The sequence below is a fragment of the Meriones unguiculatus genome, chromosome 18 (genome assembly GCF_030254825.1).
Source record: "Meriones unguiculatus strain TT.TT164.6M chromosome 18, Bangor_MerUng_6.1, whole genome shotgun sequence".
NCBI classification, from domain to species: Eukaryota; Metazoa; Chordata; class Mammalia; order Rodentia; family Muridae; genus Meriones; species Meriones unguiculatus.
The window spans coordinates 14,866,501-14,893,965 of NC_083365.1; the positions used below are offsets into that span (position 1 = coordinate 14,866,501).

Genomic DNA, 27,465 nt, shown 5'->3' on the forward strand with positions numbered 1-27,465 from the left:
TGTTGGACCTTCAGACTAAACCCAAGAAAAGGGCAAGTTTGTCCTCCATGTACTTGATAGGAAGGTTCAGTGCTCAAAGGAGGGTTTTTCCAGTCAGTATTACCTCTGAGGACACATCATTTTTCCAAATTATTTATTAGAATGTTTGACTTAAGGAACTACAAAAAGCATGCCTCCCAACTATTATACACAGTTCATGCTTGACATGACACTTGAAAATACTGGACCCAGTGCTTGAACTGCAAGGTCCAAAGTGGGAAAGTAACTGGACATGGATTGGGGATAGCAGCAGCCTGACTAGACCTCAGGCTGACAGACCTGGTCTACAAAACCAGTTCCCCCTGAACTGTCCACATTCCTGTTTTCAGGTTCAGTGTCCCTCTATATGAGAGAATACTTCAGACTCAATCTGAATCACTGTCTGTCTCAGCTTCCTTCACATCCACACTGAATTTATACTCCTGGTCACATCCCATGTAAGCGTCACTCATGAAGTACAGGGTGTAGTTGTGGCCACCTGTGGCTGGGGCCACAAAGTCAAGCTTCACCTAAAGACAACAGGCAAAAATCAGGTTAGTAGGGACCTGGGAGGAGGCAACCCCCTGGTCCAACTCCAGGGACAGGTGCAGGGTAAACTGTACACACTCACCTTGGCTTTCTGCTGCAGGGTCAGCCTCTTGATGGAGATGAGGCTGTTAGACTTGGCGTCTCCAATCACAACCCACCAGCCCTCTTCACGTTTCTACAGGGACCAAACACCAATAATTTGAGCATGTAAAAGTTGATGGCCACAGCCAACTACGAGAGTGGTTATGAAAAAGTGTCAGAACTCAGATTAAAGTTTTCCAAAGTTGCTTGGTCTTCAAATATGCAAATAGACTAATTTTTCCGTTCTATCTCTTCTATAATCTAAGGTACCTTTATTATTTAATGCTTGCCCCTGATTCTGAGATGCAGTATTAGAGATTCAGCCTTGGAGCATGGAAGCTTCAAGTTCTTAAGAAACTTAGGTACAAGGCAAACTAGCTGAAAAATCTTAACGTGGAGATGAACCTGCAACAGATAATGCAAAGCAAGCCTCTGGGGCCTCTTCTGACATCTTGTCTCTCTGGAGAAGCCCTCTTTGTTAGATGCAGGAGAGCCTATTTGGCCCAGTGGCAGTTTCCTAGAAACCTGAATAACTTGTCTACAGAAGTACCTGAAATTTACCTAGCATCTACGCCCAACCTTCAATTCTCCAATGTAAAGATTAGATTTCCTTTTGATTTGAAAATAAACATGCTACTAGAATCAGAGTGAAATATTATTGTAGGAAGATTAGAAAAGTCCAAGTGTCCTGGAGCCATTTACAAATAAATATATCTTAAAAGTCAGAGAGATATTAACACTGCCGGATGTTAACATTGACCAGCCATCCACTGTTTAAAAACAAAAAAGAAAAATAATTCATGGTAACAAGACTAACACTCAGCCTTGTGAGTTCACTACCCCTAGTCTACCCTCCCCTGGTGGGAAATGTATTCTGTACCCAAGACCTAGCCAGTGAACAGGGCCTCAAATGGACTCGCTAAAGCCAGCTGCTAAGACATACCTGTGGGAAGAGAGGTGCAATGACAGGGCCCGTGACTTCCTCCTCTCTCTCCAGTTGCACCAGAACCACAACTGGCCCACCACTGGTGAAAACAAAACAATATATGAGCACTGTGCTTGTGGGCAGAGCCCAGGGCAGGCCTCCTGGCGCTTGCTGGCTCACCTGCGGATGCTGTCTTTATCCACCACTTCATAGGACAGTTCGATATTTGGATAGCGGTTACAGAAGCGGGCCACATCCGCAATCTGGCTGTCAGTCAACTGAAGCAGTGCATTCCGCTCTTCATCCTCCATTTCCATGATGTCAAAAACACTCTCCACTCCCTATGGTGATTGTGCAGCGGTCAGAGGGACAGAGAACACAAGCAAATAACATTGGCTCCAAAAAACTGTTCATCTTACTTCCTACACTGTCAAAATCATCTAAAAGCAGCTTTAGAAAGAATGCAGATCACTGCTGGCCCCTTTCAGATCTCGGTTCAGATGGAATCCTTCAAAGGAACCAGTTTCCCCTGCTAATACTTGCTTCCCACAATCTGCAGACTAGGACTTCTGTTCTCAGGCTCATCACCCAGCACTCCAGGTCTTAGCTCACCTTATCTGTGCAACGTTTGATATGCTCTGAGGTGAAGTGTGGCAGCTGCTTCAGGTAAGAGTCCTTAGACCACATGGCTTGGGTGACCATCTGAGCCAGTTCCATGGCTGCCAGAGCTGGGCTGAGCCACCCATTGCTAGAGAGTACATCTACACAGGCCTGAATGAGCCGGATTGCCTGCATGAAGAGAGAATATAAGAGCAGGTGGGCTGAGAACCCAGCCTTCAGAGCCCCCCGCAGCCAGTGAACATCCAAACCCCACCCACACTACCTTACTGAGGATCTCCTCTGTGTCTGACTGCAGTTCAGCACTCAGCTGCATGCGGGACAGGTGAGCCTGCAGCAGCAAGTTGGTCTTCACATGTGGGTCATTGAACTTGGGGTTATTCAGCTTGTGGGGGACCTTCTGAGCCAACTAGAATGTGAAAGAAAAACAGCTGGTGATAAATAGAGAACCCTATCTTGGAACTGCTCAGACCAAGCACCATGTGGCCCAAGTAGACTCCAGAGGGAAGGATGGAGAATTGTAGGTATGTGTGGGAAGATGCATGAGGGTGAGAGAGGTATGAGAAATGTGTGAGGGTATTGGTGACAGGAAGCCATCTGCCAAGTTTTCACTCCTGAATGGTCTTCTAAAGCAAATGCCCTCACCTGGCGCAGCAGGTTGTCTTCATGATGTCTGATTGGAATGTTCTCATACTCCGCCGCATTGGAAATAATCTCAATAAGTCCTCGAACCTTGGTTTTGGCGTTTAGAGACATGCTGAAGAGCTCTGAAAGAAAACAAGGTATTGTAAGAAGAGCCAGTGGTGGGGAAAGGAACAGAATAACAAGAACCACTGCCTGGGCTGCACTGTTTTCCTGCAGGGTCATCTCTGTGACAAATGCTGGTGATGAGATCTCATCCCGACAGACTCCAGAAGCCATGTACCCCTGGTCCTCACCAATGGTGGTGTAGTTTATGTAATAGTAGGCAGCAATCATGCCCAGATTCAGAGGCGCCACATCCATCTCATCCTCGATGCTGATGCACTTGGACTGCTCCAGGTCACTGAGGGTCTGCTCCACCAGCTCTGACAGATGGTCAGACAGATGACGATGGGATATGCCTGTGGAGACATAAGAGGCAAGACTCAGGACACTGCCTAGCGAGGGCTGCTAAAACCTCCAGGGCAGTGTGTACTCTTCAGTTCGCTGACCCTGCAGGTTGTAGTAATTGGGGTTCTGTGTCATTCGGCGATACAGAAAGGTCCAGGTGAGGTAGTCCACAGCATCCTGCTTGTTCTCAATGGTCTTGGTAACAATCTCAGCATTGAAGTGGTCATGCATACAGTGGTCCAGGTGAGACTCTACTGGCAATGGCTCATATAAAAATTTTTTGAAAAAATCCTGTGGGTTGGAAAAGAGGAAGCATTAATAAAGAATCAATGACAACATGGTATTAAAGGGTCAAGGACAATCTAACAGGCCTGTGTGATATATTATAGCAGTCAACTAGAAGAAACAAACACTATCAAAGTAGGAATACAAAGCAGGAATGGGACATGCCAAGCCCCATAGTTAGAGCAGTAAACAGTGCATGAAGAAAGATAACAGGTGGGAAGACATGGACAATAACATGGAACCAGCAGCAAAAACAAAGAATAAAATTCTGCGTGGCTCCATTTTATTACAAAAGCAATCAGCAGAAAAGAGTGAAAAGTTTATTAAAGACACTAAAAAATATTCACAAATCTGTTCAAAGGATCTAAGTTTCCTGTAACTGACCTTTTTGGAGCCCTGACACATGATGACGCAGCGCCCCTCATCATCCTGCAGGGGGCGGTTGGCATGGCCCACCATCTGAAGCACATCGTAGATGGGGTAATCTACATAGCTGTGCAGCAGAGAGAAATGATGAAACATGTCAGGAGGCCTGCCTGCCTTCAGTCACAGGCACAGAAGATGCAAAGGCCAGGAGATGAGGTCAAACTACATCAAAACTGGTCACGAACCTGTGTGTTTTGCAACTCATTTCACTCACTTACCCACACATTCATTATTTTAGTTTCTAAATGAAAGAGTCATGAATGTGTTAGTCAATGAACCTGAAACAAAGCCACAAACCTAGCTAAGGCCAGAAGCAAAATAACACCATATTAAAGGACCAAACTTAAAGTCAAACGTAAAGGTTGTGTGTTTCACAAATTAAAAAGTAACCAAAACTCAAAGCAAATTTCAAAATAATCTGCATGTTGGGGAAAAAAAATAAAGTTATATCATCCCGGCTCTGAGAACACTGAACCCCTGCACTTCTGTAAGGACCCATCCAGTCTTCCTATTGTGGGAAGCAGGCCAACAACCACTTCTCCTCCTGTCTGTAAGGTCTTATCTCTCTAAACTGCTGAGAGAGAAGTCCAACAACTAAAAAGCAAATATAAGTCGAGGTCCTGGGACCAAACACTAACACAGTCTAGTGGAACTCTAGCCTTGTTGAGGTGCCTGTACCTGCATCTGCAGACTTACACTCGTTTTAGGAGGGAGATCCGTTTATGCCCATAGCAACCATACTCACGCATGGATCTTGCCATTGTAGTACTGAGTATCCATGATGATCACTAGATGCGCAGCAACATTCATGCCCCAGCAGAGACTTCGAGAAGCCACAACCACCTGGATAGCCCCTGAGCAGGGGAAGGGAGAGGAAGATTGAGGGCAGGTCTCCCGGAAAACATCTGCTTCACTGGCAGGCAGTGGCCAACCTTGTGCTACATTTCAAAACTCAGAGTGAGGCTGTCTAGGAACAAGGGCTGACCCTAATGAAGGGCTGTGAAAAGCCGTACCACACTATTGGTATACCTTTTACTCTGAGACTATCCTAGAAGAAACAAAGCAATCTAAGAGAGCTCAAAGCCCAGGAAAGCCACACCTGCACTGCACTGGCTCCCTGAGGGTGAAAGCTAATACCGACCCAACTGTGGCTAGTTCATCAAACTTACTCTGAGCATATCCAAACCAGGCTGATTCAGAATAAAAAACTGACAGTGTCTCTGGCAAGATGAGCTACAGCAAGGCTCTGCCACACAGTGCCAGAATAATGAATGATCCCAGGAAGGAAGAAAAGTAGGAAGGTAGGGAGAAAAGCACTCTGTAATCTAGTAAAAAACAAGAAACATATTGTTTCCTAGATCCTCCAAATTGAAATAAAGTTTTTCATCATCATCAAAAAAAAAAAAAAAAAGAATGATCCCTAAAATGCCACAGGTCAAACAAGGGTAGCAGGCAAGAGGAGATCCACAAATCCACAGCCACCTTTTAAGGTCTAACCCCACACAGAACCTAGATCTACTGGCTGATGGGCCCCGACTCCCGAAAACCAGTTTCTGAAATGGTACCAGCTTATGTGCCTGTTTTCTAATCTAGCAGGGAGAAATATCTGTCCTAAGTGCTTTAGAGGAAGCTAAGGAGATGAGACATACAGTAGTCTACTGGCATTGTGAACTGAGTACTGTTCCTTAAGAGAAATGCTATCCACATCCTCAAGTTGAATACAACTGTGAAAGCTTTGGGCACTATGAGGTTTTCTTACCTGAGCTGAAGAGTTGCTCTACTAGGCGCCTCTCCATGGGACTCAGCCCTTCATGCAGGTAGCCCACCCCATTTAATAGTGTTTCCTTCAGTGTGCTGTCACTCAGCTTCTCCAGGTAAGGGATCAGATCCTTCTCAGTACAGTGCAAGAACCTGGGCAGAATAAGAACAAGTTTGAGTCAGAGGCATTTCAATCTGTGGTGGACCCCAGCCTTACGTGTCCCCTTAGCCAGGGCAGGGGGCAACTTCATAAAATATGATCTTCATGCACCTACCCACCCCAGAAAACAGACCACACACACCTCTGCCGCTGGATGTCTGCTGCACAGGTAGTGAGGATGTCTATTGCAGTAAGGCGGGTCTGCTTGCGAGATGGGACAAAAACAATGACGGGCTTCTTAGGTGAGTGCTTGGTGATAGCATGGTACACAGGCTTGGCCATAGACAGCAGGCGAGTCTGTGTGTGACTGATGTTGAAGCCCTGGAAGCAAAGAGCGAAGACACTGAGGTCACTAGACCCAGGTAATTAGGAATCCCTGAGGCCATGGAGGAATGAAGACAGGGTCCTACCTGGATATGCAGCTCCAAAGGTACAGGACGCACATTAGGGTGGAAGTTGAAGGTGGAGGTGGCACTGCAGCCCAGCCAGTGAGCCACGTCCTTGGCATTGGAGAGTGAGGAGCTCAGTGCAGCAATTCGAATGGGCCGCTCAATCTGCGAGGAGATGTAGCGCATCCGGGAGCAGATCACTTCCAAGACAGGCTGAGAAAGAGAGGAGGAGTCATTCCAGGCCCAGGCTCCTGCCTCCACCTAAGGGTGTTCCCTTGGCCAACTGCCTCCGCCAGTCCCAACTATGGGCTCTCCATAACTAGGTGGTGCCTCTACCCCAAAGAGACAACCATCACTGAGCAACATCATTTTCTAAGAGTTCTATCAAAACAAACAACAAAAACAAAACAAACAAAACAACAACAACAAAAACACCTCAGGTCGCCTTTTGAAATAAAGCAATAGGCAGAATTCTTTGTGAAGACCCCTGTCCCTGGCTTCAGGCCCAATGTGAACTGGGCAGCCCCAGACGTCCTCTGTGCTGCAAAGCCAAGCATACCCCATTCTCGCCCCCAATGAGGTGGACCTCATCCACCACGAAGAGGTTAATGTTCTGGACGTTCTTGCGCTGCTTCCACCTCCTGGAGAGGATGTCCCACTTCTCAGGGGTACTGATGATGATGTTGCCTTTGCCCAGAAGCTTCAGGTCTGTGCTGGTCTCCCCCGTCAGCAGCACCACCTTCTTGTTGAGCCTGTCCTGAAATTTCTCATACCAGTCCATGTACACCTGAGAGGCAGGGGAAGAAGACATAAGAACAGTAGGCCATATGTGCACCTCTCACTTGCTAGGAGAACTGACACGTTAGAGAGAACTGCTGCTATGAGACCTTACACTATTTTGTTTGTTTGTTTTGAGATGGCGGCCCAGGCTGACCTCAAACTTTTTTGTGGGTTCAAATGAACCTATTATATCAGCCTCCTAAGCAGCTGTGATGATAATAATTTCCCACACTACTCTATTCATGATTTTGAGCCACACCAGCTTTTAAATGACAGGGAAGTATTCTTTAAAAAATGGTAATGTGCTAGGCGGTGGTGGCAAATGCCTTTAATTCCAGCACTAAGGAAGCAGAGGCTGGTGGATCTCTTGAGTTTGAGGCAAGTTCTAGGACAGTCAGGGCTATACAAAGAAACCCTGTCTAGAAAAATAAAAGAAAAAAAAAATGATAACGCAGTTGGCAGAGATGAGAAAACATTCATGTGGAGTCACAGATGGAATGGGTTCTGGGAAGTTCACAGACGAACAGCACATTACACACCTGCTCTGCCAGAGCCTCCATGGGGGTAATATAGACACAGCGCCCCTCAGAATTCTGCAGTAGCATCCGCAGGATAGCAAACTCTGCACAGATGGTCTTCCCACTGCCCGTGGGGGCCCCCACAAACACATTATCATCGCTGTTGTACACAGTATTAAACACTGGAAACCAAAAAGTTTGGAGTCAACATGGAGGTGAAACAGAACATTATGAACACCAAGAGACACAAAGTCAACCAGCTATGCAGTACAAAAAGGCCTGAACACAGCCCGGCTGGCTGTGCCTCACAATACTTTCTCCTACAAAGCAGGAAAGAAAAAAGTCCAAGATCAAGCTACAGCCTCTTGGAGATTTATAGAAAGAAAGAACAAGCAAAAGAAATCCAACACCTTTGCCTCTCAAGGACCAGGACTCAACGAAAAGGACAGGACACCTTTCTCTGCCCCATCAGCAGAGAATGCTCCCTAGAAATGGTCAAATACAGATGGTGAGCCCCAGCATCAAGACCTGGCTAAAAGCCCAAGCTCAACTATTAATTGGTTTAATTAGGACTCCTTCCTATGCCTCATGGGATACAAATTAACTGTGGCACTAAGTAGTAACCCTTTCTCAGGACTGCTGAAGAGAGAAACACTGGTCCTGTGCTCAGCCGAGTACTCAGAACACAGTGCCTGCTCTGTGAGCACAGTCATTGCTTACAGCGATGGAATCTCTGTCAGTGTCAGACTCTGGGTCAAAACTGAAGCACAGGAACAGGCATTCCTGGAGCAGGAGGAATGACAGTTCACCATGGAAAGACTTATTACTCTTCTAACATTCCTCAGGGAGATATGCAGGGCACAAGCAAATCTAACAGTGAGCAACGACTTGTAGGAAGAAAACTGTTCTAGCAGTTCTGGCACACCTTTAATTCCAGCACTTGGGAGGCAGACAGATAGATCTCTTGAGTTAAGAGGCTGGCCTGGTATACAGAGCGAGTTCTAGGATAGCCAGGGCTGTAATACAGAGAAACCTGTCTCCAGAGACAAAAAAAAAAGGCATGCATGGGATGGGAACCAAATATCTGAGACTCAAACACCTACCTTGAGTCTGGATGGGATTGAAGAAAGGAAATTTATCTTGGTAAAGGCTCTCAAAAGCACTGTTTCTTAGAGCAGATACAGGCAATGGCTGCAGGTCCAACAATTCAGTTGGAGGTGGGTACTTCTCTGGTAGGATCAGGTGCCGGAAGGAGACAGGCAGCTGGGTTTCACAAGCTGTCAGGAGAGAAATGGAAGGCTAGGACGCCGCAACCTCCAGCAGACTCTTCAGCCCCATCCATGAACACTAGAGACCTGAGGCTGTGTCAGTATCGCTCTTTCAACAGAGGCAAGGCTGTAACAAAGTAAGAAGCTCTCTACCATCTTTGGAAGGTATGCTCCTAGGGGACACGGAGAGGAGACACTCACAGAGCCAGCGGTCAGACACCACTCGGATGAAGTACTGAGGGGGCAATGGTTCGAAGACTGGAACAAAGAATGTGATGAGGTGCTCATCCTGGGCATACTTGGCTTTCAGTAGAAAATATTCATGGTGCAGAATCACCTCGCTGTCCACATCCTCTACCAGAATCCAAAATGCCTCTGATGAACCATGGACCTGCCAACCCAAGCATGGTCAAAATAAGAATGAGCCAGTGAGGGGACTCAGCATCTCCAACTCCAACCACCTGACCAACAAAGCCTTGCCTTTTCATCCCACTGGAAATCTGGTGTGATGGTCAGCTCCACTTTCAGGGTAGAGCGCGTAATAGGCTGCAGGTGCACTGACAACTCCAACTTAGGGAAAAGATGGACATACTTGTGGATGGTCTTCCCCATCTTCGGCATTCGAATAAGCTCACCTATGAGAAGTAAGAGCATGGGGACTGCTGCCCAGCCAGCCTAGAAAATCTGCAAACAATGCCCAAGGGCAACTGTGGGAAAGGAGCAGATTCTACGGACAGGTTCCCCACTTTAGCCTCAGGACAGTTCAAATGGTTCAAAGTCCTGAGTCTGAGTGTGAACTTGTCCTATAGTAGAGTGTAAGCATAGGTACCAGTGCCCAGGACCTAGGACCTGGGGAGTAGGAGGATGATAAAGAAAGATCCTGGGCTGCAGGACAGGACAAGAACCTCACACACCTATCTCATTATGGTTCAAGTCATACAGCCGCTCAAAGGGGAAGTTTTTCTTCTCAATCTTCTTCACTACCTCCTCAGGAAGTTTACGGAACTGGCGAAGAGGACACATGGACTGCCACCTATTCCGAAAAGAGACAAAGCTGGTTAACTCTTTCTGTAGGTCTGTGAACAAACTGTCTTCATCACAGTTTCCCACAGTTTGGATAGCATGCTATAGATCCTAGCATTAGAGGAAGATGTCTCAAACTGCGAGCAGGAAGACCAGACGGGCAATAGTAGCCATTGCTCCCTGAGCCCTACATTCCAGAGGACCCTTCTACTTCCCAACTTTCACCCAGGTTATTGCCACATCTTAGCCACCAAGACTGAACATCAAATGCACTAAGGACCAAATTCACAGTGACCAGCCTCTAGTTCACTGAGCCCTTACATGCGTTTGTCGATCATCTTGCAGAGATTCAGGGTCTTATCTGTAAGCTGAGCCCAACCTCGGTTCAGGACAATTTCAAAGATTGCACGCATCAACCGGCCAGCGGACTGCAGAAAGACAAGTATTCACACTGTGAAACCTTACAGCCAGTCTACCACAGTAATCTCAAAAATCTGATGTAGTCCCTCATACCAACTCAGGAACAGGAGTTTCTCTGTCTCCTACCCTTTTAGGTTAAGACAGAGTAATTATAAAAAATATTTTGTGATATTTTTTATGACCCTCACAGCTACAGTAAGAAGTCATCTTTCTTGGAGAAGGTGACATGCCCAGTGTATCTCTCTCTACGAGGACTACAGAGCCTCTTAGCACTTGGTAAGGGCAGGTCCTTCTACATGCTCAAGATCAACACAGCAAAGTGGTGAACTGAAGTGGCAGCAAACAGCTGGCCCACTGAAACAGCACTGTCAGGCCTCCTTCCTTCGAGGAACGCAGCACAGAGGGCACAGGAGCTGTGGACTCTTGCTCATCACTCAGCGCAACTTCTCACCTGGGTCACGTACACCATGTCAGCCATCAGTGCAAAGCCCTCCAGTTTCAGCTGTGAGATGAAGGCTTGAAGAAGCACATTGATCTGCAAAGAAGCAAGGACAGCTCGCAAAGGAAAAATCACTGAATAGTCCGAGAAATTATTTGTATTTCTGCTCTGGGCACCCCTAGTTCTTCCATAGTTCTTGACCGCCACATTAGATAATTATTATTCCACATAAAATATATGTGAGAAGGAAGCAGAGTAGGGAAATCGGGGAGAGGGGGTAGAGCCAGTAGAACAGCACGATCGGTCAACCCCTAACATGGCCAAAGAGCAGGAAGAATTGTACATGCGACCACGCTGAGGATTCATCTGGAATGGCGACATGCTAACCTTGGCACTGGGTTCCTCGATGCTTTCCTTTACAGGAATGGGCACCCTCTCCAGCAACTTCTGCAGCTCCAGTTTCTCCTCCTGTCTCAAGGAAAGACAGGTAATGGAGAATCCACAGGGCAAGGGTCAAGAAAGGAAGTAATCTAGCAGTGGGGTCCCAGCTGCTTTCCTGGCACGCTGATGGCTCACCTCTCTTACAGTGATGTTCTTGAACTCTGAGGACAAGGAGAACACTCGGAAAAGCTCAATCTCACTCAGAGTGGGCTTCAGCAGCTGGTTGTAGGTTTGCACAGTATCATTGGTGATATAGTAGTGACTGGCTATCCGGCCAAGTTCTGTCACCTACAAAGAAGGAAGACTCAGTACAAAGCTGACCAGTGACCAGTCCCCAACTTCTAACATTAAGCGACTGTCCTGAGAGTGGATCAACTCCTGGTTATACGACTGCCTGCCCAATACAGGCTCAGCACAGAAAGATGGCACAACAAACTGACCTATGGAAAACTGATCATCACATAGGCCAAACTCTGAAAACTAAATACCATTTTTAAAACCTAAGGGCTGGAGAGATGGCTGCTTTTCAAAATAGCCTAAGGTTCAAGTCTGAGCATCCACATGGTGGCTTACAACCATTTCCAGTCCCAAGGCAGCCGATACCCTCTTCTGACCTCTGTGGGAACTAGGCACACATGTGGTATACAGATAAACATGCAGGCAAAACACTCATACACATAAAAAAAAAGTAATAAAAATTTTTAAAAATATACGTAAGTAATAAAAATTTGAAAGTTAAGTTCATAGCTCAAAGGGTAGTTTAATTCCCAATCTAGACAAGAAGTAATTAGACAGAAGTAATTAGACATAAATCAAGGCCCTAAACTTTTGCTAAAACTTTCTCAGAAACCGTAGGCTAATCACCTGGAAATTGCCTGTCTTCTTGTCGTACTTGACCAGATTGTTCTTGTCCAGCATCAAGGCAGCAGTGTGAACAAGATCTAGTCGGCGCTGGTCCAGCAAGGGATCTCCCTTGAGGTCATCATGAGAGATGCCATAGAGGGTAGGGGATCGGAGCATTCGGATGTACAGGTAGGCATAGCCGAGCCAGTTCACGGCATCCTGCAAGACAGCTCATAGTGTTGAGCATGACAAGCTGCTAACGTCCAAAGAGAAGCCAAACACACAGCTTGGACGTTAATTCTCAAGCACAAGAACACACAGTACAGTGTCTTCTGATGTTTTCAATATGTCAATTAAAAACAGAAACAAAACTTTTCAAGTACCTTAAACATAAAAAGAACTATCTGCCACAAACCCAACAAGCTTGCCCTGCATAAGATACGGTCCAGACACTGCTGGCCCTCAACACCCTCACAGGAGGCATGCCCCTCCAAGTCCCTTGAGACTCTACGGAAAAGTGCAAACTCCAAAGACAAAGCCTTCCCTACCTTTGCATTCTGGACATTCCCCAGCACAATTTCCGCATTGAGCATGTCAGGCAGCTTTGATACCATCTGGCTCTCAATAGGAAGTTGCTGGTTGAGGAGGGAGAGGTAGTACTGAAGTTCCCCATGAGATGTGATGAGTATACCTTCACCCTTGGTGTCATACTGGGGTCGTCCAGCACGGCCCAGCATCTACGTCAGAAGCAATAAAAGAAAATGGTGTAACAGAGCTTTTGGGTTTGACTCAAGGAATCTATACACTTTAGAATCTGGCCTTGATCTGCTGTCTTTCCAACACCTTTGCCCTCCGGGCACAGGATGCCCATCCGCTGGGAATCATCTCAGAGGCTCTGTACCTGCAGAATATCCAGTGCTCCCAGCTCTGTCCAGCGCCCCTTCTCTGGGCTGTACACTTGGGTGCCTTTGATGATGACTGTATGTGCGGGGAGATTTACACCCCAAGCCAGAGTTGCTGTGGAAACTAAAACCTGCAGAGGTAAAAGAAGGTACTGAGGACAACAGATACCATCAGGGCAGGTTCATACCCCTGGACCACCTGGCTTCTGAGCTTAACTGGAGGCAGGAGTGGATGTGTGTCTCGGTACTCAATGTGACACTGGAGCAAAAAGGAAAGAGTTCCTTCAGTCCCTTACATATTTGACAACTAATATCCCATGGTTCCAGAGACACTTACAGATCAGAAGTTTGAACTTGTATTAATAATTTAGTTATAAAACATTCAAAAAATGTGGTCCTGACCCTATGAATTATGGTGTAGTGTTCTATGAAGCATCCATCTTCCCTCACACAGTGTATAAATGGTTGGTAGGGTCAACATAACTAGCCTAGCCTTCTAGCCTGGGCTAGCTGGTCCAGATATCAAAGTCTAGGAATGGAGAACAGCTCACTGGTTGGTGCTGATTCAGCATATACCACTCTTGCAGAGGACTGGGCTTCAGGTCCCAGAACCCACACCTGCTCACAACAATATAGAACTCCAGCTCCAGGGGACCTACTGCGCTCTTCCAGCCTGTGAGAGCATTTGCATGGATGTGGTACATATAAACTCCTACAAACCACACAAACACATATAAAAATACATAGAAATGAATCTTAAAAGAAAAAAAAAAAAAAGGCTACGGATCCCACTCAGGGTAGAGCTGCTGACATTCAGATGTTCCAAAGCCTCCATTACCTCCTCACCTGAATATGTTTGTCAGCAAAAAGATCTTCTACAAGTGTTCGGTCAACTCTGGTCATGCCTGCATGATGAATAGCAAAGCCATAGGGCAAAAGATCCTTCAGCTCCAAGTTCTGTGAACAGAAAAGATGACAGAGTGAGGCCAGCCTCTCTGTGAGACTCCCCCAGGACCAAAGGAAACCTTTCCACAGGAGCTCCTATAACCATAACAAAGTCACTTTTTAGAAAACCGTATGTACTAATGTTTGTATATATGCCTGTGTGTAGCATGTGTGTGAAGGCCAGAGAACAATCTGTGTGAGTCATTCTTTCTTCCACTATGTGGGTCCCAGAGATTGAACTCAGGTCATTGAACTCAGGCTTGGCAACAGGTACCTCCATCATCTCCCTGGCCCCCAATTACTTTTAACCTGTCTGCAACAATAGCACTCGGTGCACAGGGTCCCAAAGAAATCTATCCAGCAATATGGAACCAGTCACCAGGCAGGAGCCAGAGAAACAGGTGGCCCCTTCCTACCTTGCACTGTTCTGCTTCTGTACGAAGGACTTCAGTGGAGGCAGAACCCTCTCGAAGAAACAGACCCAAGGTGTCCTTCTCCAGGCACATGTCACGGATTGCCCTAGCTGTCTTCCCAGTTTCTTTGCGAGAGTGGACAAACACCAGCACCTAAGGAGAATCAGGCTACAGTTAAAAGATGCACCTTCAGCAGCTGCTCTCATAGCACCAGGGCACCAGTTGCAAGAAGCAGAGGCTGCTCCACTATAGCCAGAAGCCATGGCTTAGAAAGAGTCCATGGCAAAATGCATGCTGGTTTGGAAAAGAGTCTAACAGGGCTGACAGTACCCAAAGGGAAGGTGGGCATGATGACTCCAACTATAACTCGTGTACTCAAGGCTGTAGCTAAGTTCCATGCTGGTCTAGCTACACAGAGAGTTCAAGAACAGCTCAGGAAACATAGGGGAATCTACCAAGGACAGTGACACCGTTTTTTGTTTTTTTTAAATTTTATATTAGCTTATTTACATCCCAAGGGTGCCTCCACCCCTCCCACACTGCCCACTACTCCTGTACCTCCTTTCCTCTGTTCCCTTCCCCCCAGAAAAGGAGAGGCCCCCTCCCAGTGACACAGTCTTACAGCTGAGAAACTAAACTAATTCAAATTCTAGAATTCTACCTTAAACAGCAATCTTAAATACACAATGGATGAAGATTCAGAGGCTTCAATTAAGAATATGTTCAGAGCCCTAACAAACCTAAGCCAAATAAAGATGCTTTTGCAAGATAATAGCAAAATTATTACAATATTTACAAAAATTTAGGACATTTGAATCTAGTACCATATTGTAAGAAATATAGTGCTCCTAAGATCTAGCGTCCTCAAGTCATTCATAGCTTGTCATACAAATCCTCATGCTTTTATCAAAAGAAGAAACGCACAACCTCTTACCTCCTGCCCTGTTTAACACTGCTAACTTCTGTTCAACTAAAATTTTTATCAAAGTAACTTCCAAACAAAATATAAATAAATAAATGTAAAAACATATGCTGGGAAGTGGTGGCATATACCTTTAACCTCAGCACTTGGGAGGCAGAGGCAGGTGAATCTCTGAGTTTGAGGCCAGCCTAGTCTACAAGTTCCAGGACAGCCAGGGCTACACAGAAAACCCTAAATTGTAAAACTTAAAAAAAAAAAAAAAAAGCCGGGCAGTGGCACATGCCTGTAATCCGAGCACTTGGGAGGCAGAGGCAGGAGGATCTCTGTGAGTTCGACAAACCCTGTTTTGGAAAACAACATACAAAACAACAAGAAACAACAACAAAAACAAACAAATAAAATCCACTATCACTGGTGTTTTGAGATAGGGTTTCACTATGTATGTATCCCTGGCTGGCCTGGAACTCAGAGCTGGGATTAAAAGCACGCACCATTATCCCTGCAGTTTGTTTGATGAATAGTTTACTTTGTGTGTGTAGCATGCATGCATGCCATAGCACACCTGTAGAGGTCAGAGTAGTGACTGGTTCTTTCTTTCCACCAAGAAGGTTTTGGGGAGCAAACATAGGTCACACACAAGTCTTGGGGGCAAGCACCGTGACCTGCAGAGCCATCTCACCTCACTGGCCTGCTTTCACTAGGTTTTAATTTTTCAGCTTTAGTTTTGCTATCTTATACGCAGAGTGATTTTTCTGGTTCCACCAATTTGGGGGAAGGCAGTATTAATTATAATCTTATCATTATTGATCATAGGCATATTCAGATTATGTCCCATCTAGGCTACAGTAATAGTCCTTCTCAGGAAATTATCTATTTCTTTTAAGTTACCAATTTTCTTACTGTTAGTTTTTAATTATGTGCACGAGTGTTTTGTATGCATGTATGCCTGTTATTTATATGCACCTGAGGTCCACAGAGGCCAGGAGAGGTCAGATCACCTGGAACTTGAGTTAACAAACTATTCTGAGCTTCCATGTAGGTGGTAATAATGGAACTTTGGTCCTTTGCAAGAGTAGCCAGTGCTCTTAACCACTGAGGCACCTCTCCTGCCCATAAGTTGGCTAATTTATGAATGCAGAATTGTTTATAATATTGCATCTATTTATGTGGACACTGAACCAAGGATTCACACATGCTGTGCGTATGCTCTACCACCAAGTTCCATTTCCGGTCCCCAGTCATTCTTTTGGTTTTTGTTTTGTTTTTTTATTTGTTTGTTTTGGAGGGGTGTCACCTCCAACTGGCCTGATCCTCCTGCCTCAGCCTCCTAGGCTGTGGTATCAGAGACCTGTGCTGACTCTCCTAGCTCCTCCCCATCTTACAAAGTGAGTTCTGTAGTAATAACTCATGCACTTCTGATTACTGGTAATTCATGCTATTATTTTTATCAATGTCAAAAACAAAAAAGGTTCAAGAACCATCAACAGACCTGATTTTTTCCAGCATGCTCCATGATTTTCTCATAGACTATTTCATTCATGATCTGGAAACGTTTGATAGCTTTTTTCTCTGTGATGCCCACGTATGTCTGTTCCAGAGGTACTGGGCGGAAGCTACAAATTCAACAGTTATACAAATGAGATTTCTGACAGTAATACAGTGGGGAAACAGTATCTTTCCACTGACCTAGAAACAATAATGCAGGAATCCTAAGAGAGGGGAGAGGGATAGGAAGACTGCCTTAGTAACAAGTTTCCAGTTTCTTCTTATACCTGTTGTCAAAGTAGAAGAGGCCCTTGGCAGGGTCAACACGCAGAAAGGTGGCCACATCTTCATAGTTGGGGAGGGTAGCACTGAGACCAATGAGTCGGACATCCTCTTGGGTCATCTCAATGTTTCGGATGGCCCTGGCCACCAAAGCTTCTAAGACAGGACCTCTGTCATCATGCAGAAGATGGATCTCATCCTAAGGAACAGAAAGACACAAACTGTAGCACAGATATAGCCTCCTCCCTTGAGACTAGTCAGGTGCCTAAGTATACATTCTAATATGCCTAATGAAGATAAGAAAGGGAGTCTCAAACCAGAGTCCTTAAAAAAAGAAGACAGCTTTTAGTAGGAATTCACACTGATTGCAGACTGCTTAGACAACTGTGAGTCCTCTCTGTACAAATGTACGACGGTTCTGACCAGCTTATATCAAATCACTTTGGAGCAGATTTCTTCACCAGGATCAAAAACAACCAAGACTCGCTTACAGTAAGTTTATATTCCCAACAGCAGTGCTTCTCAGATGAAATGAAAATGGAATTCAGGGATGTAGGCAGGCCAAGGATTCAGCACTCCTAGAGAGCAGCTGTGTGGGCTGATGTAGGACAGGCATGGAATAGCAAGGCTCTAGAGAAGGGGTTAGCAAACTTCTCTTAAAGGGCTGGACATCCGGTACCACACATGCAATACTGTAGGCTTGTAAGCCATGTAACCATTGTTACAAATAATTCTATCACAGCCACAGGAGGACAAGAGAAGCTACATAATCCAATCTATATGACCATGTTCAATAAAACAAAAATTTACAGCCATAATTTTCCAACTCCCACTTTGAACACAGAACATAAACTACTTTCTTGCTTTCTTAGACATCTTAATCAAGCCTCAGAGGCCAATGAGGTGGCTCAGTGGGTAATGGTACTTTGCTGCCAACCCTGATGGGCTGAGCTTGATTCCTACAACATGCACTGTAGAAGAAGAGAATTTACTTTCACAAGTTGTACACACACACACACACACACACACACACACTGTGCAACATCATAGAAAATAAACAAATGCAATTAACTAAAAAAAACAAAACAAAACAAAAAAAAAACCACTCAGGCTCAAAATCCATTCCCAGTGAACACTTCTAAGTAAATGGAATGCAATGTCCCAATTCCCTACTTATCCTTTGTGACAATAAATTAATTATTTATAAAGAAACATTTCAATGTTCTTGGGAGGACAGAAGTATTTTTGTGTATTTCTACTTGATTCAAAATAGCCAAGCGGGAGTGGGTGCATGCTTTTAATCCCAGTACTTGGAAGGCTGAGGCAGGTGGATCTCTGAGTTGGAGGCTAGCCTGGTCTACAGAGTGAGTTCATAGAGAAACTCTGTCTCAATAAAAAAAAAAAAAAAAAAAGTCTATAGAGCAATTTCCAAGACAGAATCTGTCTCCAAAAAAAAAAAAAAAATCCCAAAAAACCCAAAGCCAGAAACAAAGAGTTATGAGGCACATAGCAAACAGCATATAAAGCTTCTGTTACATGCAGATTCAGGTTTAATGGCAACAGTAAAACTCACAATAGCTCTTATGAAGGAAAGTGCATATAGAAAGGCCTTAAGGCACAGAACCAGTAAACACAACAAATCCTCCCTTGTCAGAACACATTCCCAGAATGGAGTCATGTGAGAATTCTGAGCGCTTGTGAGAAAACAAGACAAGTCTTGTGACCTCAGTTTCTTCAAAAACATGGAATTGCTTTTGGAATGTTTTTGTGTTCCTCCCAGGTATGGCAGACAGAGTGAGTTTATTTCAGCTGTCGTTATTCACATGCCTCTATGGAACATGTTTTTGTCATGTGAGGCTTGTCCTTGTCACTGAACACCTTACTCGTGTGATTCTTCCTAACCCTCAGAGTATGAATTGCCTGATGTTCTGAATAAAGCTGGCTACAGCACGACTTTAGCCTCATGTTTAGGTCCTGCTACCCCAGGTTCGTGGGGGCAAACATGCCCTGATCACAGCTGGTCCCTCCTTGCCGCTACTCTCCCCACTCACCAGGACAATGAGCCGCACCAGCTGGGTATAGGTGCGCTCCCCGCCCTTCCGTGTGATGATGTCCCACTTCTCAGGGGTGCAGACAATGATCTGTGTGGCACTGATTTCCTCCTTGCACAGCTGGTGATCCCCAGTCAGCTCAGCAACAGTGATGCCATACGTGGCCAGGCGCTGTGGAAAGAAAGGATCATCAGCAAGAACTAGTGATGGGGCTAGGGTGCAGCTCAGTGGCAGGAGCTTGCTATCCCATGCAAAGTCCGATAGATGGTGCTTGAAGGGCATGGCAGCAGTTTCTGTGCTGGGGACTGGGAGAAGTTAAGTACTGGGTGAATCAGGAATGATGAACAAATATTACTTAAATTCCACCCAGGAAGATGACGCAAAGCATCTATAGGAGCCCTACATGAAGCAGGAACATGGTCACATAGGAAAGTGGAACTGGAGTAACAACCCACAAGCTGTTAACCATAGTCATGTGCCAGGAACACTGTAAGATGCAATGACTCCAAACCCACTATGGAGATGATCCAAGAAAAACAGAGGCCAAGCCATTTTTCCTTCAGAAATTACTTAGGTCAAGTTTTGCCTTGAAAATGGTAAAAAACATGCAGATTCCCTAACAAAAGAAGCAGTGATGCATAGGCCCCTCCCCACTACATGGACAGCTGCAGCCACCATCTTCTAGAGAAGTTATGACTTACCTTTCCAAAACTGCCCACCATCTCCTGCACCAAGGACCGCATAGGAGCGATGTAGATGATCTTGAAGTCATCCACATTGATGGTGCCATCCATGTTGATGTGTTTCCCTATCTCTCGGAGCATACACATCAGGGCCACATTGGTCTTCCCGGCACCCTAGAGATGGGTCAGAGACAAAGCCTGTTCATCTATGTATGCCTACTGGCCTGACTTGTACGGGCCCCATGTAACACTGCCCGAAAGGCTCTTCCACCGCTGAGAACAGCCAGTGGTGGTATGTCACAGTGATACAGTGCTTGGGAGGCAGAGGTAGGTTAGTCTACATAGTGAGCTCTGGAATAGCAAGAGCTACATCGAGAGACCCTACTTCCCAACCACCCCACCCCATCCCACCACCACCACCACCCCCCAAAAAACATAAAGAATAATGCCTGGTGTAAAGACTAAGATTCAACCTGCCACCATAACATTCTAGGAGGAAAAAAAAAAGCAGGCAGACCAGTACTTACAGTAGGAGCACAGAGCAGCAAATTCTCATCTGTCTCCAAGGCAGCACGATAGAGTTTACTCTGGATCCGGTTCAATGTTTTGAAGCCCTCAAATCCTGCCTGGGCATACTTTGGCAGCTTCTCCACTGGGAGCAGTTGCTAAAGGAAGAAATATCCCAAACTTCACGCTATTGCATCCTTCAGCAGGCTGTGTATCTTACGAGATCACTATAGTATTATTTTGTGATTCCCCATGGTTTCATTCCCTGGCAATCACCATTCTTAACTCTCCATTATAAACCTGTCCAGAGAGGTCACTATTGCTTCCTGGTCACAGAATTGGAAACTCTAAAACAGTTTCCACCTCTAGAATAAGTTATCCTTGAGACAAGGTGACATTCTAGTCAATGGCTGAAGGCCAAACTGGGAAAAAGCAGAGGAGCAGAGACTTGAGGAAGGTGATTCACTCACTTCTTCTGAGCCAAAGGGCTTGGGCTTCAAAGCAGGCACGTGCACCTCTTCATAGCCCTTGCGCTGGCGTCGGAAGGACCCGTCAGGAAGCTGGCAGCGTTTGTTGGCCATGAAGTGGCTCCCTTGGGTAAAAACAAGGTCCTCCAAATCCAGAACCTGCCGTGGAGCCAGAGCCTGGGAAGAGGTAGAACAGTAACAGGCTGAGCAGCTGAGCTTCCTACTCAGCATGGCCTGGCAATAGCCCGGCACTCACCTCTCCACCCTGGTCCAAATCCATCGTTTCCAGATCTGTGTCCATTCGGGACTGACGGACTCTTTCTCTCCGGGACCGTTCTTCCTGCAGCAGGGAAAGAGAAAAGGCACAATGATCTATGTCACTCTCCTGGGTTCTTATCCCTTCTAGTTCTTTCTGGGTTGGGCTTCACACATGGGAGCTAACTCGTGTGTCCCCAAACCCAAACACATTACTTTATTTTGAGACCTGCCAGAGACCAATTAAAACAAAAAAACCAAAGGGAACAAACACAATGAAGGTTTAATGTTCTGAATAGGGATGTCAGAAGTAGACAAGTCTACAATTAACCACCAAGGCTATATCTAAGGCATGGAAGAACGGTGTTCTCTATTAGGCAAACACGTTCTTTTCCTGTACTGTAATAAGCAGGTTCCCCATGGTGCTAGATGAAGACAGTGTTTCAACGATAACAATGAGTGTGCTGATTCTACTTTGCACCCCTAACTACAGAGAACTCAAAGATATGCTCTATTACCTCAGACACTGAAAGAGGAATGAGAAAGAAAAAGTAAACCAGTCCTTACTCTGATCAGGTCTTCCTTCTCAGTCTCATGGAGCTGATAGAGGAACTTTGATAGCTCTGGATCAGCTTCCATCTTTCCCATGATCCTTTCCTTTTCAGCTTCGCTTTGAGCACTGGCCAACAAGGTACAGTACAAAACTGCCAAGCACACCAGGGACAAAGAAAGTGGGAGAGAGTGAAATGAAATCAACTTTTGTTCCTGAGCAAAAAGAAGGTAATTAGATGCTGAAGCCAAAGAAGCAACACCATCTGGCCACAAGTGAATGTGCAGACACACACACACACACACACACACACGTGCGCGCACACACGGAGCAAGAAAAGTGCATGTACTACTCACTCATCATCCTGTGCTGCCGCAATACTTTAATGAAGTCAAAAGTGTTGAAACCAAGGAGCAGAACCAGCTGGTTCTCACATTCTCGGTCATCACTTGCTGTCTGGAGAGAGAATAAGACCACTAGTAAGAACATAGCCATCTGCTACCTCGAACACTGTCCCTGCACTGCTGGAACCACAAAAAGCGCAGTTGCTTCCAAACACTCACCCTTTCTGACAAGACACATGGAACAGAAACGCTATCTTGGCCATACCTTCAAAATCTCCAACACCTCATCCGCCTTCTTCTGTGACACAATGGCATCATCATAGAAACGACTGAGCTGTCGCTGCAGCCAGAAGGCATCGATGTCCCGAGGGTGCAAATCCTTCTTCTTAGAGCTCATCAGTTCGCCTGAGGCTACAAGCTAAGAAGGAAATCAGGCACTTGGCTCACTAGATCTCTTCACCACTCGAAATGAAGTTGCCTGTCATCCCGCAGGCTACCTTTTGAGGCCTTTCCAGAAGGAAGCAGCTCTATTACACTGAATTCAGAAGCACATGACTAAGATTTCATTCTTTCTATAGGAAGAGTAACAACTGACTAGAGGCCCGAGAAGATCAAATTGCTAAATGTTTAATAAGGCTCAAACCAGGCCTGGAGTAACATCTGCAATCCCAGCACTGAGGAAGCTGATGCAGGAGATCCCAAATTCAATCAAAACTACCATGAACAGCTGGGTGGTGGTGGGACCCTCCTTTACTCCCAGCACTCAGCGAGGCATGCCCTAAGCTGGGTTTAGTCCACAGTAATCCCCTTCAGCCCCCACCCCCACCTAAACAATCATGGCTCAGAGAGTTTTTAGTAAGAGGAAGTGCTACCAGCAGGACAGAGAGTACTTACATTAGCCGAGAGGGTACAGCGCACTACAGCCTCGTCCCCTTCCATGTCATCATCAGAAGCTTCTTCTCGGACTTCCCCATACACATCTTCATCACCTTCCTATGGAGAAATGCAGTCTCAATACACTGGTCCCATGTCATAGAGACCCTGTCTTCGATCACTCTCAGGGAGCTCCATAGCTAGAACAATGGCTCTGGAGTGAAGCTAACCGTGACTTCAGAGCAGGGTCAACCATATTCCAGGAACTAATGGAATGACCCCCTGGAATAGGCTTGTTGGATGTGTCTGTCCTCTTTTCTGCTTCTCACCTTAGCTGCCGCAATACAAACACCTGGATCATGTGCACTGTCTGAAACACAGATCATCGTAAACGAAGACTACCGGCTTAACAGCAGAGCCAAGAAGATGCACACACAGGAAAGCAGACTGTGAGCCAAAATTGTAGACACCATACTTAGTTTGCTCAGCACTGCAAATACTCGCATTGTGGAGTGTGTACTTAAAACAGCATCATGTTCAATAATTAGCATTTGTTAAATAAACTGCTATGAGCAAGGAAATCTAGGTCAGGTTGTTCCTAATTAAAACTACCATTAATAGCTAGGTGGTGGTGGCCACCCGCCTTTAATCCCAGCACTCAGAAGACAGAGGCAGGTGGATCTCTGTGAGTTTAAGGCCAGCCTTGTCTACACACCAAGTTCACAGAGAAGACTACACAGAGAAACCCTGTATCAGAAACAAAGAAACAACGACAAAACTGTACCAATACATCTATATAAATCATTTTGTCTTACTGAGAGAGAGAGACCTGTCCAAGACACAAGCTCAAACTCAAGGTTCCTTGGTTCAGTTCAGTGCTGAGCCCCAACTCTCTGGTATCATATCACCCCTTCTTCCTGTCGGGTTACAAACTTCAGGACTGGCACTTTATTTTTCAGAAAGCAAACTCACCCACTGAAAACTCTAAAGTAATTACATTGTGTTTTTTATGTTTTAGAGATATTTAGAGAATTTCACTATGTACCTTAGCTGGCCTAAACTTCCTGGCTATTGGGATTGCAAGCACTGTGCTACTATTCCTGGTTCAACTTTTCTTTTCCAATTGTCCTATTACTTTCTATTTAGTTATACTATAGAAGTGGAAAGCATTAACCCCAGGAGCTAGTATAATAGCCAAGTGCAACTACATCCATATTCCTCCCAGATAAATATGATTTCTTTCAAAGCTAGCAGTTGGCACACAGTACTAAAAATATAGTAAATTACTACACTATGGTTAAATGCAGGACATTTGGATGGGCTGCATCTTTTTTTCTTTATTAATTAAATGTGTTCTCAACAACTTCAAACATGCATGTAAAGCACACTGCCACTCTCGTCTCCTTTCCACTTCCATCACCTCCCTCTTCCCTACATAACTATTTTTCATTCATGTCTACCTGTTTTATTTTGTGGCCCACTAAATTTTACCCAGGCTGTCTGTGTAATCATAGGCTTGAAGCTATCCATTGGAAACCAGTAGGCTCAGAAGCAGTTACACAACTGAACACAATGACGCCCTTTCCACAATCTATCAATAACCAACAGTTACACAGCAGGAGGTAAGGGCTCTGCTCCTATCCCTGACTGGCTGTCGAGAAGGCCAACCCTGTACAGTCCCAGAGTGAGCAACTGCAGCTGCTATGAGTCCACGATTGCAGTAGCTGTGCTGTGCCTACAGGACAGCACTTCCCAGTCCTTCTCCCTGGTCTTCCTAGTCTATCTGGTTTATTCTAAAACTGCTAATTTACATCTACTACATTAAATTAGGTTTAAAAAAAACAAAGCAAAACAAAACAAAAAAAACCCAAGTTAACCACAATAACTTTTTTAGCCAAATAATACAAATTTCTAAGTCTAACACAAAACACTATAAAATGTATTATACTAGCACTCCACCACCTTGGTAATGTCACAAAACAAACCACATGGGATCCACTTAAAATCACTCACCTCCTCGTCAGACTCAAACTGCACATTCACACCATAGGTCTCATCAATGTTGTCATCTGAGGTGACAAGGAATCACAAAGAGAGCAGTGGTTAGTGTGGAGGCACTCCGGCCCACTTCCTCAGCTGCCTGGCCTGCTTATTCTCAGGCCAGGACACACAGACTTAATCAATTCAAAAACCAGCACCAAGGCATCTTGAACCTGACAACCTGGATTCTGCCCTGCTCTGCTAAACCCTTCCTGCTCTCTCCCACATTCTATATAGTAAGTTTCAGAAGAAGAAATGGCTGCCAGGACTAGAGATAGGCCAGCCTAAAGGCTAAGGCTCACAAGCAAATGTCAAGAGATGGCTGCCTCCTTTATTTTTCTTAGATGTGCTTTTGCTTCAGAGCCCTGGCACCTGGAACTTGCTATGCAGACCAGGCTGACCTGTTGGGATAAGCCTGTTCCAACCCACCTGCAAATTAGCCATTCTCTTCAAGCAACCCAAAACAGGTTATGGAAACAATGCTATTCTGAAACGTTAATAGTGATGCTGAGTGCTCATCAAGAAAGGCCAACAGCCAGGTGTGGTACCGAATGCCTGTAATCCCAGCTCTTGGAGAGGCAGAGGTAGATCTCTGTGTTCAAGGCCAGCCTGGTCTACAAATGAGTCCAGGCCAGCCAAGGCTACAAAAAGAAATCCTACCTCAAAAAAAAAAAAAAAAAAAAAAAAAAAAAGAAAAGAAAAAGAAAGGTCAACAACATGCTCAGGACACAAAGAGCTCCGGTACCCATATTCTGGATCTCCTTGTCTCCACCATAGTCTGTGATCTTCTTGCCCAAGTTCACCAGCACATGGTATCTGGTATCATCTGTCTGACCCAGCAGCAAGTCAATCTCCCTCCTTCTCTCCTTATCACGAAGTTTTTCGTTCTTCAGGACAGCCAGAACTTCATCAGCTGCCCCACAAAGGATATCACGTGGCTGAAGAAAAATATACAAACATTTTCAGCAATGACATGTAGAAGGGCAATAACCAGTAAAGAGCATATATCTTCAAAACTACAGGAGCTGGAGAGGTGGCTCAGAAGTTAAGAGCACCATTTGCTCTTGCAGAGGACTTGAATTCCCAGCACCCACATGAAAGCTTCAAAATGACAACTCAATTCAGGAGATCTGGTGCCTTCTGATTTCCAAGGGACACATGGTACACATACATACATGTAGGCAAACCAGGCATACACATAAAAAGCAAGCAAGCAAGCAAATCTGCAGCATCCTGGGCTTTGTCCATATTCATTAACAGAACACAGTGGCACATTACTATAATCCTAGCACTTCGGAAGCAGCAACAGGACCAAAAGTTCAAAGTTATTTTTGAATACACCATGAGCTTGAGGTTACATGAAACTTATCTCACAAACATAAACAAACAAAACACTAGAGAGAGTTGCTGAGGTTTAACTTAGTGGTGCCACATGTGCTTGAAATGCATGCTATCCTGGAGTCAGTCCCAGCACCGGGGGAGCGTGGGGTAGATTGTCTTCAGAAGCAGAACACAAGTTCCACAACAGCTCACCACACATCTCTAGGTAAGAGGCCCTCAAAAGCCTTCCTCTATCCTGTCACACTTTTGCCACGTCTCTGTTCACATACCCTCCATACTCATAAAGGCTCCAAATTAATCAGAAATGTACAGAGGTTCAGGGCAAATTTTGTGTATGGAGCACTTGGATTCACATTCTGACTGAAAATCTCATGTTTCTCTTCCATTAAACTGAAAATGAATGTTAATAGCACCTACTCAAACACACTCACTATTCTATATACAGTAAGTGCTCAGGAAGTAGTAACCATTTCTGCAAAATGGTATTACCCAAAATGGATTTTCCCATGCTGCTGGGAAAATCCAGAGAAAAGATTCTTCTGATTAGACCAGCAAGACAGCTCCGGAGGTTAAGGGTACTTTCCACCAAGCCCAACAATTTAAGTTTGATCCCTGAGTCCTACATAAGGAGAGGACCAACTCTGAAAGTTGTCCTAACTTCCACACACGTGTGCACACACACAATTACTATATGCAATAAATTTAACCAAAATTCTTCTGCTATCTCCCTTTCCCTGTCCAAACACACGGTGGCACCCTCTGGTTTGCCTCACCTGGTCTCCAAGAGCAGCCTGGATGAAGCTGAGCAGCACCTCATAGGTCTCCCGAGTCTCCTTAGTTTTGGGCTTGTAGATGATGCCCACCATTTCATCAATGCCCTCTGACAACAGAGTATAACCTTTCATCTTGTTGATGTCGTGCCGGTCCTCATCACGCTTTCTTCTCCTAACGGACACATGACATGATGCTGAATGGGAGAACTTTCTGTTCCCAAGCAAAGTTTACACTCCATACATGTAATATGTGAAGGCAGGAACATGAATCAAAATAAGTAACTCCTACTGGACATTGATTATTTGAAGAAGCATTACTTTATGGGACATAGTTACAGAAGGGAAATCTGTCATTTTCTCACTGATATACTGTTAAAATGAAGTACAGTAGCAATTATCTTAAAATTTACACTTTTTTATATACACATGAAGAAATCATATAATAGTATTTAGACTTTTTTTAACCTTAGATGCATCCATCACCTTTTACTAGACAAAGAGACTATGCTCCAGCAAAATCTACTTCTAGTGACTCCCAATACATAACAAGAAAAGAAGTCAGACTCTGAAAAGTGGAGGACCAAAGTACACTGTTTAAA

The 27,465-nt window shown here is 45.1% G+C and overlaps 1 protein-coding gene across 1 annotated transcript in view; it reads right to left on the reverse strand.

The window, feature by feature from the left end:
- Nucleotides 1-116: 116 nt before the first annotated feature.
- Snrnp200 (small nuclear ribonucleoprotein U5 subunit 200) overlaps nucleotides 117-27,465 on the reverse strand; it is a 29,658-nt gene continuing 2,309 nt past the window's right edge. The window contains exons 3-45 of the mRNA XM_021657087.2: nucleotides 26,867-27,038; nucleotides 25,498-25,690; nucleotides 24,726-24,781; nucleotides 22,734-22,832; nucleotides 22,105-22,257; nucleotides 21,852-21,951; nucleotides 21,513-21,649; nucleotides 20,947-21,030; nucleotides 20,694-20,867; nucleotides 20,244-20,381; nucleotides 19,735-19,890; nucleotides 19,034-19,204; nucleotides 16,988-17,181; nucleotides 16,705-16,828; nucleotides 14,297-14,446; nucleotides 13,782-13,892; nucleotides 12,935-13,066; nucleotides 12,582-12,770; nucleotides 12,055-12,252; nucleotides 11,326-11,478; nucleotides 11,137-11,217; nucleotides 10,762-10,845; nucleotides 10,212-10,318; nucleotides 9,782-9,900; nucleotides 9,348-9,502; nucleotides 9,069-9,258; nucleotides 8,703-8,876; nucleotides 7,621-7,781; nucleotides 6,861-7,088; nucleotides 6,323-6,514; nucleotides 6,055-6,233; nucleotides 5,754-5,905; nucleotides 4,740-4,848; nucleotides 3,953-4,061; nucleotides 3,385-3,574; nucleotides 3,130-3,294; nucleotides 2,837-2,958; nucleotides 2,457-2,600; nucleotides 2,186-2,362; nucleotides 1,754-1,914; nucleotides 1,592-1,673; nucleotides 650-742; nucleotides 117-548 (exon numbers count right to left, since the gene is read on the reverse strand). Coding sequence (XP_021512762.1) covers nucleotides 405-548; nucleotides 650-742; nucleotides 1,592-1,673; nucleotides 1,754-1,914; nucleotides 2,186-2,362; nucleotides 2,457-2,600; nucleotides 2,837-2,958; nucleotides 3,130-3,294; nucleotides 3,385-3,574; nucleotides 3,953-4,061; nucleotides 4,740-4,848; nucleotides 5,754-5,905; nucleotides 6,055-6,233; nucleotides 6,323-6,514; nucleotides 6,861-7,088; nucleotides 7,621-7,781; nucleotides 8,703-8,876; nucleotides 9,069-9,258; nucleotides 9,348-9,502; nucleotides 9,782-9,900; nucleotides 10,212-10,318; nucleotides 10,762-10,845; nucleotides 11,137-11,217; nucleotides 11,326-11,478; nucleotides 12,055-12,252; nucleotides 12,582-12,770; nucleotides 12,935-13,066; nucleotides 13,782-13,892; nucleotides 14,297-14,446; nucleotides 16,705-16,828; nucleotides 16,988-17,181; nucleotides 19,034-19,204; nucleotides 19,735-19,890; nucleotides 20,244-20,381; nucleotides 20,694-20,867; nucleotides 20,947-21,030; nucleotides 21,513-21,649; nucleotides 21,852-21,951; nucleotides 22,105-22,257; nucleotides 22,734-22,832; nucleotides 24,726-24,781; nucleotides 25,498-25,690; nucleotides 26,867-27,038 — 6,202 coding nt within the window. The 3' untranslated portion in view covers nucleotides 117-404. The remainder of the gene's footprint in view (nucleotides 549-649; nucleotides 743-1,591; nucleotides 1,674-1,753; nucleotides 1,915-2,185; nucleotides 2,363-2,456; nucleotides 2,601-2,836; nucleotides 2,959-3,129; nucleotides 3,295-3,384; nucleotides 3,575-3,952; nucleotides 4,062-4,739; nucleotides 4,849-5,753; nucleotides 5,906-6,054; nucleotides 6,234-6,322; nucleotides 6,515-6,860; nucleotides 7,089-7,620; nucleotides 7,782-8,702; nucleotides 8,877-9,068; nucleotides 9,259-9,347; nucleotides 9,503-9,781; nucleotides 9,901-10,211; nucleotides 10,319-10,761; nucleotides 10,846-11,136; nucleotides 11,218-11,325; nucleotides 11,479-12,054; nucleotides 12,253-12,581; nucleotides 12,771-12,934; nucleotides 13,067-13,781; nucleotides 13,893-14,296; nucleotides 14,447-16,704; nucleotides 16,829-16,987; nucleotides 17,182-19,033; nucleotides 19,205-19,734; nucleotides 19,891-20,243; nucleotides 20,382-20,693; nucleotides 20,868-20,946; nucleotides 21,031-21,512; nucleotides 21,650-21,851; nucleotides 21,952-22,104; nucleotides 22,258-22,733; nucleotides 22,833-24,725; nucleotides 24,782-25,497; nucleotides 25,691-26,866; nucleotides 27,039-27,465) is intronic.